This window comes from Pristiophorus japonicus, chromosome 10, assembly GCF_044704955.1.
Source record: "Pristiophorus japonicus isolate sPriJap1 chromosome 10, sPriJap1.hap1, whole genome shotgun sequence".
NCBI lineage: Eukaryota > Metazoa > Chordata > Chondrichthyes > Pristiophoridae > Pristiophorus > Pristiophorus japonicus.
Window position 1 is genome coordinate 141491345 of NC_091986.1, and position 12326 is coordinate 141503670.

General features: G+C 43.4%; 1 protein-coding gene across 2 annotated transcripts in view; it reads right to left on the reverse strand.

Annotated features, from left to right (window-relative positions):
* Positions 1-12326, reverse strand: part of septin10 (septin 10) — a 130567-nt gene that overhangs the window by 20155 nt on the left and 98086 nt on the right. For both annotated transcript variants that reach the window (XM_070892133.1, XM_070892134.1), the window contains exon 8: positions 966-1098. In XM_070892133.1, the coding sequence (XP_070748234.1) occupies positions 966-1098 (133 nt within the window). The remainder of the gene's footprint in view (positions 1-965; positions 1099-12326) is intronic.

The window sequence follows — 12326 nt, forward strand, 5'->3', positions numbered from 1 at the left end:
CATAATGTTGTAGGCCATCCACCCAGCAACACCCACCATAACACTTTACTGAAATTCTAATGACAACAGTGTTTATTTAATAACTGTTACTGTGGCAATAAAAAGGTAGGGCAGGTTTAAAACAAAGTCTGTTTAAGTCAATGTCCTGACAGTCGTGAATTTTTGATTTATCGCTACACTATACACATAGTTTGTGCCTTTATTATTAGTTCTGGCTCATTGCACTGCTGAACTAATGCGCATTAATTACAGTCAGCAAATGTCTTCATTGTCTGCATTACACATGAACATTACTTTTTATGACTATCAAGTATTTTTCCATATGTATTATCAATTTTTTTTAAAGTTAGTTTTGACAAAGAATTTTCTGTTTTGTACCTTCAACTTGTATTTTATGTGGCATATCATACTGCATGTATGCCAGAGTACATTCCCTATATCTTTACTCTCCGTTTCCAACCAATTGCTGTCGTCCTTGTTGTGATGGTGCTCCCACAACAATGTTAGGTAGGGAATTCCAAGATATCTCAGTGACAATGAACAGCCATATATGTCTAAGTCAGAATTGTGTGCAACTTGGAGGTGATTATGGTGCTCTTGGTCTTCTCAGCAGTAGAAGTTGCAGGGGAGGGAGATGTAGTGTACAGTAGAAATGTTTTTAAAAATCCGTTTAATTTTTTTGCAAAGTTCAACTACTGCAGATAAAGCATCTGCTTCAACACAATCTATTCCACAAAGTGGATAATGACAGTTTTGTCATGCAGGTTTTTCAAGAAATGAACCAACTGCAAAACTCCACACAGTGCTTGCTAAGTCTCTTTCAACTGTTCTGCTAACTATTCACTGCCACTTAATTAAACTACCCTGTATTAGCATTGTTACTTAAGTATCACACTGCATGTGTATAATGTTGAATTAGAGTTTTGTGCAAACTTAAGTAATTAGGCAATCAAAGCTTTCAGTACCTCCCTCTCTGCCTCTTTTAGCTGTGACTCTTTTTCTTTGACTCTCATCACAAACATTTGTCTCATTTCCTCCTCTTTTCTCTGAAGCTCGCCAAGAAACTCATTCCTCTTTGCTTCATACGTCTCTTGAAGGCTGGAAGAAAGTATTAACCATTGTTTAAAAAAACAACCCTGGACACAGATGTCAAAGTTATAGCTTTAATACAAATGTGCTGACTGTAATCGGAATTTCCTACTCAGGTATTTCAGTCATCCTCTTATATGAAGACCAAATAAAATTAGAAAATTAAAAAATTCATAGAACAAGAAAATTCCATTAACAGATTATTCATTAATCACATAACAATAACCACCGTTCAAATGTTGCCAAATCATAAGTTAACTATTAAAAGGATCAACATTATTGTTGGCATATGAATAAAAACATTTTCTGCAATGATAGCATTGTTTTTCTTTCAATAACTGACATCCTTTTAAGTTAGCATCAGGAGTGGGTGAATACTTCCAGGGGTCTGCTACACAAACAAGTTTAAAAATCACTGCCTTAAAGATAAGATGTTAATTAACAGACTTGGAGAAAAAGAACTGTATAAATTATAGTTACAAACAAAATGATCATAGTTAAAAAAAAACACACATATGCACGCACACACACTAATCACCGATTTGTGCCCACATAACTGTCAGCTAGTGCAGTAAAGGATAATATACTCCACATGACAGTACCTCTATCTATTAAAGTAATTTCCATGCAGGAGTACATTATTTAAGCATGAAAGCCAATCATACTGAATATGTAGTTTCTGTTAAGTATCTTTGCTGGTTGAGTAACATCAAACAGGTTTACAAAAGCAAAATACTGTGGATGTTGGAATCTGAAATAAAAACAGAAAGTGCTGAAAATCTCAGTGGGTCAGGCAGCATCTGTGGAGAGAAAAACAAGAGTTAATGTTTCAGGTCAATGGCCCATAATCAGAACTCTCAAACCTGTTTAATTGGATTAAAGCATGTTGAACAATCAAAGGTATCAATGAAAATTGCTTGTTGGTAACTTGAAATTGCATGGACTGAAACATGAAATGTTCATTAATTTGGTGAAGTAGATAAACGATGAATGGATTTAAATTTGATAATTAGCAAAGCTTTCTAATATATGATATATCAAAATCATCCTATTCCTTCTCCTACATAGAGCTTTATATTTCTATGGTAAGGCAAGTTATGAGACAGAATTAAAAATAGTTGGATATATTTAAGCAGATATGCTTCAGCTGCTGAATTATATAGGGGGGGGGGGGGGGAGGGGGGAGGGGAGAAAAGTAAATGTAATGGCCGGATTTTGCTTTCAGTGGTGAACGAAGTGGCACTAAGCATTCATTTTTCTTAGGCAGTTCCTCGGAGTCGAGGATGACTTGCTTCCACCACAAAAAAATGAGTCGTCAGGTGACTGATGAGTCCGATGCGGGAACTGCAGTCTCTGTCACAGGTTGGGCAGACGATGGTTGAAGGGCCGGGTTGGTTGGAGTGCTTGGGTTGTTGTGCGCTCCTTCTGCTGTTTGTGTTTGTCTCCGCTTGCTCCCGCGAAGAGACTCAAGGTGTTTGGCGCCTTCCCGGATTATTGAGCGGTCTTGGGCCAGGGATTCCCTGGTGTCCGTGGGGATGTTGCATTTTTTCAAGGAGGCCTTAAGGGTGTCGTTGAAGCATTTTCTCTGCCCACCTGGGGCTCGTTTGCCGTGTCGGAGCTCCGAGTAGAGCGCTTGTTTTGTGAGTCTCATATCGGGCATGCGGGTGATGTGGCCCGTCCTTCGGAGCTGATCGAGCATCATCAATGCTTCGATGCTGAGGATGTTGGCCTGAGCGAGAACACTGACGTTGGTGCGCCTATCCTGCCAATGGATTTGCAGGATCTTGCGGAGGCAGCGTTGGCGGTACTTCTCCAGTGCTTTAATGTGCCTGCTGTATATAGTCCATGGGGCCAAAATTGGTGACCTTACTGCCCACTGCCGCCGAATTTTTTCGTTGCTCTCCCCTTGGTGACAGATTCCTCCAGGTCTGCAGCTGGCGGGCGGGGAGTACTGCCAAGAACCGCCCGCTGACGGCCTCTGGTGACCAAGTCGCTTAAGTGACCTCCCGCCCGCCGAGCTGGCATGTTGGTGCGGGCAGGAGTCAGTGGCAGCAGGGGGAAAGACTGCTGTGTGGAGGCAGGTCTAACCTCGATGGCAAGCAAGACGACCTGCATAAAAAGGTTGGAGATCATTTTTTAATTTTATTTTTTTCAGCGTTTTACCTGCATGGGGTCCCCTGAAGGTGTTATGGGTGTTTTTTTTAAAAATAGTGAATATTTTTATTTCAGTGCTCCCCCCCCCGGGGCGGCACTTTGTCAAGGATCGCATTTGCCGCTGAGATTGAGCGCTCCCGCCCGCTGCCGCCCAGATTGTCGGCGTAAGCCGTTATTTGGCTGCCGGGCAGTACTGCCATCTCTTTTAGAGAGATCTTCCTGACAAAGTACCGCCCCGGTGTCTCAGTGGCCATTGGCTGTCGTTTGGGCGGGCCTTGGCTTCCACCAAATTTGGGCCCCATGTCTCTGAAGCATATAGGAGGGCAGGTATCACTACCATGAGCTTTGTGCTGGTTTTAAGGTTCTGGTCTTCAAACACACTCTTCCTTAGGCGACCAGAGGCTGCGCTGACATGCTGAAGGCGATGTTGAACCTCATCGACGTCTGCCCTTGTTGACAGCAGGCTCCCGAAGTAGGGAAAATGGTCCACATTGTCCAAGGCCTCATCGTGGATTCTGATAATCGGGGGGGGGGGGGGGGGGGGGGGGGGCAGTACTGTGTGATGGGGGCAGGTTGGTAGAGTACTTTTGTTTTACGGATGTTTAGTGCAAGGCCCATGCTCTTGTACACTATTGTGAATGTGTCGACGATGGTTTGGAGTCCAGCCTCCGTGTGCGCAGACGCAAGCGTCATCTGCATACTGTAATTCAATGACCGAGGATGGGACGACCTTGGATCTGGTCTGGAGGCGACGGAGGCTGAACAGTTTACCATTTGTTCTATAGATTAGCTCCACTCCAACGAGGAATTTACTGATAGCGAGATGGAGCATTGCAGCAAGGAAGATCGAGAAGAGCGTTGGTGCAAGACACAGCCTTGCTTCACCCCGGTCCATACATGAATTGGGTTTGTGGTGTATCCGTTGGTCAGGATCACAGCTTGCACATCATTATGAAGCAGGCGGAGGATGTTGACAAACTTTTGAGGACAGCTGAATTTGAAGAGAACACTCCATAATCCCTCACGGTTAAGTGTCGAAGGCCTTTGTGAAGTTAAAGGCGGCCATCTGCAGAGGTTGGTGTTGTTCCTTGCATTTCTCTTGAATTTGTCACATGATGAGAATCATATCCATTGTACCCCTTAGTGGGTGGAATCTGCATTGAGACTCTGGGAGGAGCTCTTCAGCCACAGGGAGAAGGCGGTTGAGGAGGATTCTTGTGATAACTTTCCTTGTGGTAGACAGCAGGGAAACTCATCTGTAATTACCGCAATCAGACTTGTCCCCTTTCTTGAAGATGGCCACGATTATGGCATCAGAGATCCCCTGGCATGCTCTCCTCCTTCCAGATAACAGAGATGAGTTCATGTATTTGTGCCAAAAGTGCTTCTCCGCCATGTTTTAGTGCTTTGGCGGGGATAACATCTGCTCCCGAGGGCCTTTTCAACCTCATGCCGGGCTGGAGTTGTACTGGGGTGGTGGCGGGTAGCATACTGTGGGATGGAGTCGAGGACACTCATGTCGAAGACAGAATTTCGGTTAAGGAGATCTTCGAAGTGCTCCTTCCAGCAGGCACTGACTGCCTCTCTGTCCTTGATGAGTACTTCTCTGTTCTTGGCCACCAGTGGGGTAGAATCTTGGGTGCTTGGGCTGTAGATGGTCTTTACTGTGCTGAAGAATCCACACACGTCATGGTTGTCGGCTAGTTGCTGGTTCTCCTGCTCTGTCTCCACCCACCATTTGTTCTTTAGGTCGTGAGTTTTTTTGTTGGACCTCGGCCTTCAGACGCCTGTAGAGCTACTCTTTTTGCTCTCTAGTTGCCTTGCTGTTTACAGTTCAAGAATGCCTTGCGCTTGCAGCTTATTAACTCCTGGATCTCCTCGTCGAACCAGTCTTGGTGTTTTCAAGTGACCGAGCGTCTCATCACAGGCGTCAGTTATGGAGGCCTTGAGGGCAGACCAGGCGCTGTGGACACTCTGCATATCTGGATCGCTGGGAGTCGTCAGGTTGGTAGTGAAGCACTGGCTGAATAGGGCTTTCTTAGCAGGGTCTTCGAGTGCTCCACGTTGATTTTCCAGTGGCATTGTTTCTGTTGCCGCTGCTGTTTTGGGGCTACATTGATGGACATTCATTACAGATGCACTTGCACACAGACTTTCTATGGGATTTTGCACTGGAACTTACTGTAATTAGAGAGCTATTTTGGCGCTGCACTCTCTACAGGGGATGTGGGATGTGTTTAAACAGGGAAAGTAACTGTATAACTGTATACCTCCTTATCCAAATCAGACTGGTAAGGGTGGGGGGGAGAAAGAGAGAAGGGAAAACAAACAAAGCCAGAGCTCCCTAAATGACAAAGTAGAGAGTAGGAAGAAGCAGAGAAAGGAGACGTCTGATAATACACAGGAGGATCAGGTTGGATATAAAAAGTATAGCGGACAAGTGAAAAAGGAAGTAAGAGGGGCAAAGAGACAGTACGAGAATAGATTGGCGGTTAACATAAAAAGGAATCCAAAAGGTCTTCTACAGGCATATCAACAGTAAAAGGATTGTCAGAGGAGCGGTGGGGCTGATTAGGGACCAAAATGGAGAGCTATTGGTGGAGGCAGTAGGCATGGCTGAGGTACTAAATAAGTACTTTACATTGGTGTTTACCATGGAAGAGGACTTTGCCATAGCTATGGTAAACAAGGAGGTTGCCGGTATACTAGGCGAGATAAAAAGAGAGCGAGATACTAGAAAGGCTGGCAGTACTTAAAGTAAATAATTCATCCAGTTTGGATGGGACAGAAATTGCAGAGGTGCTGGCCACAATCTTCTAGATACAGTCCTTAGATACAGGGCTGGTGCCAAAGGACTGGAAGAAAAAAAGAGAGAAGGATAGAAACATAGAAAATAGGTGCAGGAGTAGACCATTCGGCCCCTCGAGCCTGCACTGCCATTCAATGAGTTCATGGCTGAACATGCAACTTTAGTACCCCATTCCTGCTTTCTCGCCATACCCCTTGATCCCCCTAATAGTAAGGACTACATCTAACTCCTTTTTGAATATATTTAGTGAATTGGCCTCAACAACTTCCTGTGGTAGAGAATTCCACAGGTTCACCACTCTCGAGGTGAAGAAGTTTCTCCTCATCTCGGTCCTAAATGGCTTACCCCTTATCCTTAGACTGTGACCCCTGGTTCTGGACTTCCCCAACATTGGGAACATTCTTCCTGCATCTAACCTGTCTAAACCCGTCAGAATTTTAAACGTTTCTATGAGATCCCCTCTCATTCTTCTGAACTCCAGTGAATACAAGCCCAGTTGATCCAGTCTTTCTTGATAGGTCAGTCCCGCCATCCCGGGAATCAGTCTGGTGAACCTTCGCTGCACTCCCTCAATAGCAAGTATGTTGTTCCTCAAGTTAGGAGACCAAAAAACAAAAAAGGATAAGCCTGGAAATTACAAGCCAGTCTGTTTAACATCACTGGTGGAGAAGCTTGAGTTTTTTGATGAGGTGACAGAGATGGTGGGTTAGGGTCGTGCAGTTGATGTGTATATGGACTTTCAAAAGACATTTGTTAAAGTACCACTTGTTAGCAAAATTGAAGCCCATGGGATAAAAAAGGGCAGTAGCAGCATGGATACAAAATTGGATAAGGGATAGAAAATATCAGTTATGGTGAACGGCTGTTCTTTGGACTGGGGGGTGGTATACAGTGGAGTTCCCCAAGGTTCAGTGCTGTGACATTGGCCCTGAAATTGCGGTCAGAGGAGTAACAGAAGAATGCGTCTCCAACCTGGAAAAAAAAAATCCGAAAGTACCTGGGGTCTCTGGAGCTTTGGGTCCTGTGCTTTCAGGCATGCACCTTCATAAAGGCCCATGAATCCCTGGGATGGAGGCGGTTCAAAAGTGTCCCTGGGATCACATGGGCGAGGCTAACATATTAAAAAGGAGGATTCCTCATAAGCTTATGGGAATTGCAGAACAGAATCCCCATAAGCTTATGAGAAATCACCAAATAAAACAAAATTCTAAAAAATATATATTCCCATGTTTAAAATTAATTAAAAGTCCCTTTGATTAAGCATTTAAAATAAAACATTTATTTTTTGAAAAATAAATTTTTTATTCCAGCCCAAAATTTACATCAACTAATTTTAGCTGTTTTTATATGTTTTAATCATTTTAAAAATGTTAATTTAACATTTATTTTAACCCGTATGCTGGCAAAATGCTGGCAAAAGCAGGCTTTACAGCTGTTACCAGATGTAAGGGTTTTGTGAGCATTCGTAGCCAGGGTTTTATGTTTTAAAGTTTAATTTGTTTTTATTGCCGGGTTTTAGTGTTCCCCTCCCCTTTTATAGGGGGCACTTGTAAAATTTATGATTTTAGTGCCCCCAAAAAATTTTAAAAACACAAAAAAAAAGGGCACTTGAAAAGTGTTTGGAGTGTCCCCCAGATCAGGGGGCACTTGATTTAATTGATTTATTGTTTTATAGCCAAAGAGAGTTGTGGGCATTCATTGGACAAATAGCCCAACTCTTCGCCAGCTAAGTGCTTTTGGGGAGCTTACAGACAATCTGTTAAGGAGAAACTTAACAGATCGCAAGTTCCGAGTTTTCCCGCATGCAGATACCCGAAATCCTGCAGGACCATTCTGAGGATTTACGACAGCGTGTATATGCACGCCGTCATCGACCCCGTAAAATCCTGGCCAAGAATGACTTGGACTTGTGGGTACAGGGCAATTTCTAAATTTGCAGATAACACAAAACTTGGAATTGTAAATAGTGAGGAGGATAGTGATGGACTTCAAGAGGACATAGACAGGTTGGTAGAATAGGTGAACACATGGCAGATGAAATTCTATGCAGAAAAGTGTGAGGTGACACATTTTGGTTCGAAAAATGAGGAGAGACAATACTAAGTTCTACTTGGAAATGTAGTAAACAGTGAGGAGGACATGGGGAGACTAGTGATGTGCCAGACATATGGCAGATGAAATTTAATGTAGAACAGTGTGAAGTGGTGCATTTTGGAAGGAAGAATGATGAGAGGCAATATAAACTAAACGGTCTAATTTTAAAAGGGTTGCACGAACAGAAAGACCTGCGGGTTCATATTTTTGAAGGCAGCAAAACTAATTGATTAAGCTGTTAAAAAGCTTATGGACTCCTTGGCATTATAAACAGAGGCATAGGGTACAAAAGCTTGAGCTAAACCTTTATAAATCACTTGTTAGACCTCAGCTGGAGTATTGGAAGGATGGTAAGGCCTTGAAGAGGGTGCAGAAGAGATTTACTGGAATTATACCGGCGATGAGGGACTTTGTTTATGTGGAGAGACTAGAGAAGCTGGGATTGCTCTCCTTTGAGCAGCTTAAATAAAGGTGTTCAAAATGTTGAAGGGTTTTGAGAGTAAATAAGGAGACATTAGCTTGGATGATGTGGAATCTATATGGGTAGAGCTGCAGAACACCAAAGGGCAAAAAACGTTAGTAGGAGTTGTGTACAGACCTCCAAACAGTAATAGGGATGTTGGGGAGGACATCAAACAGGAAATTAGGGGTGCATGCAATAAAGGTGTAGCAGTTAGAATGGGTGACTTTAATATGCACATAGATTGGGCTAGCCAAACTGGAAGCAACACGGTGGAGGAGGATTTCCTGGAGTGCATAAGGGATGGTTTTCTAGACCAATATGTTGAGGAACCAACTAGGTGGGGAGGCCATCTTAGACTGGGTGTTGTGTAATGAGAGAGGATTAATTAGCAATCTCATTGTGCGAGGCCCCTTGGGGAAGAGTGACCATAATATGGTGGAATTCTGCATTAGGATGGAGAATGAAACAGTAAATTCAGAGACCATGGTCCAGAACTTAAAGAAGGGTAACTTTGAAGGTATGAGGCGTGAATTGGCTAGGATAGATTGGCGAATGATACTTAGGGGGTTGACTGTGGATGGGCAATGGCAGACATTTAGAGACCGCATGGATGAATTACAACAATTGTACATTCCTGTCTGGCGTAAAAATAAAAAAGGGAAGGTGGCTCAACCGTGGCTATCTAGGGAAATCAGGGATAGTATTAAAGCCAAGGAAGTGGCATACAAATTGGCCAGAAATAGCAGCGAACCTGGGGACTGGGAGAAATTTAGAACTCAGCAGAGGAGGACAAAGGGTTTGATTAGGGCAGGGAAAATGGAGTACGAGAAGAAGCTTGCAGGGAACATTAAGGTGGATTGCAAAAGTTTCTATAGGTATGTAAAGAGAAAAAGGTTAGTAAAGACAAACGTAGGTCCTCTGCAGTCAGAATCAGGGGAAGTCATAACGGGGAACAAAGAAATGGCAGACCAATTGAACAAGTACTTTGGTTCGGTATTCACTAAGGAGGATACAAACAACCTCCCGGATATAAAAGGGGTCAGAGGGTCTAGTAAGGAGGGGGAACTGAGGGAAATCTTTATTAGTCGGGAAATTGTGTTGGGGAAATTGATGGGATTGAAGGCCGATAAATCCCCAGGGCCTGATGGACTGCATCCCAGAGTACTTAAGGAGGTGGCCTTGGAAATAGCGGATGCATTGACAGTCATTTTCCAACATTCCATTGACTCTGGATCAGTTCCTATGGAGTGGAGGGTAGCCAATGTAACCCCACTTTTTAAAAAAGGAGGGAGAGAGAAAACAGGGAATTATAGACCGGTCAGCCTGACCTCAGTAGTGGGTAAAATGATGGAATCAATTATTAAGGATGTCATAGCAGTGCATCTGGAAAATGGTGACATGATAGGTCCAAGTCAGCATGGATTTGTGAAAGGGAAATCATGCTTGACAAATCTTCTGGAATTTTTTGAGGATGTTTCCAGTAAAGTGGACAAAGAAGAACCAGTTGATGTGGTATATTTGGACTTTCAGAAGGCTTTCGACAAGGTCCCACACAAGAGATTAATGTGCAAAGTTAAAGCACATGGGATTGGGGGTAGTGTGCTGACGTGGATTGAGAACTGGTTGTCAGACAGGAAGCAAAGAGTAGGAGTAAACGGGTACTTTTCAGAATGGCAGGCAGTGACTAGTGGGGTGCCGCAAGGCTCTGTGCTGGGGCCCCAGCTGTTTACATTGTACATTAATGATTTAGACGAGGGGATTAAATTTAGTATCTCCAAATTTGCGGATGACACTAAGTTGGGTGGCAGTGTGAGCTGCGAGGAGGATGCTATTAGGCTGCAGAGTGACTTGGATAGGTTAGGTGAGTGGGCAAATGCATGGCAAATGAAGTATAATGTGGATAAATGTGAGGTTATCCACTTTGGTGGTAAAAACAGAGAGACAGACTATTATCTGAATGGTGACAGATTAAGAAAAGGGAAGGTGCAACGAGACCTGGGTGTCATGGTACATCAGTCATTGAAGGTTAGCATGCCGGTACAGCAGGCGGTTAAGAAAGCAAATGGCATGTTGGCCTTCATAGCGAGGGGATTTGAATACAGGGGCAGGGAGGTGTTGCTACAGTTGTACAGGGCCTTGGTGAGGCCACACCTGGAGTATTGTGTACAGTTTTGGTCTCCTAACTTGAGGAAGGACATTCTTGCTATTGAGGGAGTGCAGCGAAGGTTCACCAGACTGATTCCCGGGATGGCGGGACTGACCTATCAAGAAAGACTGGATCAACTGGGCTTGTATTCACTGGAGTTCAGAAGAATGAGAGGGGACCTCATAGAAACGTTTAAAATTCTGACGGGTTTAGACAGGTTAGATGCAGGAAGAATGTTCCCAATGTTGGGGAAGTCCAGAACCAGGGGTCACAGTCTGAGGATAAGGGGTAAGCCATTTAGGACCGAGATGAGGAGAAACTTCTTCACCCAGAGAGTGGTGAACCTGTGGAATTCTCTACCACAGAAAGTAGTTGAGGCCAATTCACTAAATATATTCAAAAGGGAGTTAGATGAAGTCCTTACTACTCGAGGGATCAAGGGTTATGGCGAGAAAGCAGGAAGGGGGTACTGAAGTTTCATGTTCAGCCATGAACTCATTGAATGGCGGTGCAGGCTAGAAGGGCTGAATGGCCTGCTCCTGCACCTATTTTCTATGTTTCTATGTTTCTAAATAGTTTCTACTGGCAGGAGGGTCAGTTACCAGAGGATACCGATTCAAGCTAATTTTCAAAAGACCCGGGGGTAGACGAGAATATTTTTTACACAGCGAGTTATGATGATCTAGAATGCACTGCGTGAAAGGGTGGTGGAAGCAGATTAAATAGTAACTTTCAAAAAGGAATTGGATAAATACTTGAAAAGAAAATATTTGTAGGGCTTTTGGGAAAGAGCAGGAGTGGAACTAATTGGTTATCTCTTTCAAAGAGCTGGCACAGGCACAAAGGGCTGAATGGCCTCCTTCTAAGCTGTATAATTCTATGGTTCAGACCGATGATCCTTAAAACAGAAAACCACATAGGCGCCAGTGTAATATATTTCCAATACACAGTCACATTTCATCTTCAAATGATGATGGATGGATTAATTAATCACAAATTATAGAAATGACCCATGACATTTGAAACTGACAAAAAACAAATTCTACATTTACTACAGTATTGAACGTTAAAATATTCAATAGAACAGCAACTGGAATATTTCCTTTTCTATATTCTTCTTGTCCAACTAGATGTATCCCAGTCATTCAAAAGGTGCTCATGATAACAAAATACCAAAGCAGCAACTTGCATTTATATAGCGTCTTTAACGTAGAAAAATGTCCTAAGGTGATTCAAAGCGGCATAAGCAAAAATAGATATGAAGCCAAAGGAGAGATTAGGAGGGGTAACTAAAATCTTGGCCAAAATGGTGGATCTTAGGAAAGGAAGAGGGGTAGGTGGAGATGTGGAGGGATTTGGAAGGATTTCCAGAGAATGAGGCTTAGGTGACCAAAAGTACAGCTGTCAAATGGTGGGATGAAAGGAGGCAGGATATCCAAGAGATGTGGAATTAGAGGAAAGGAGGTGGTTAAAGGGTAGGGAGGGACAATGCCATGAAGGTACTTAAACACAGGATGAAAATTTGAGGCTTTGGGGGACCAGGAATAAATATAGGTCAACGAGGTCAGGGA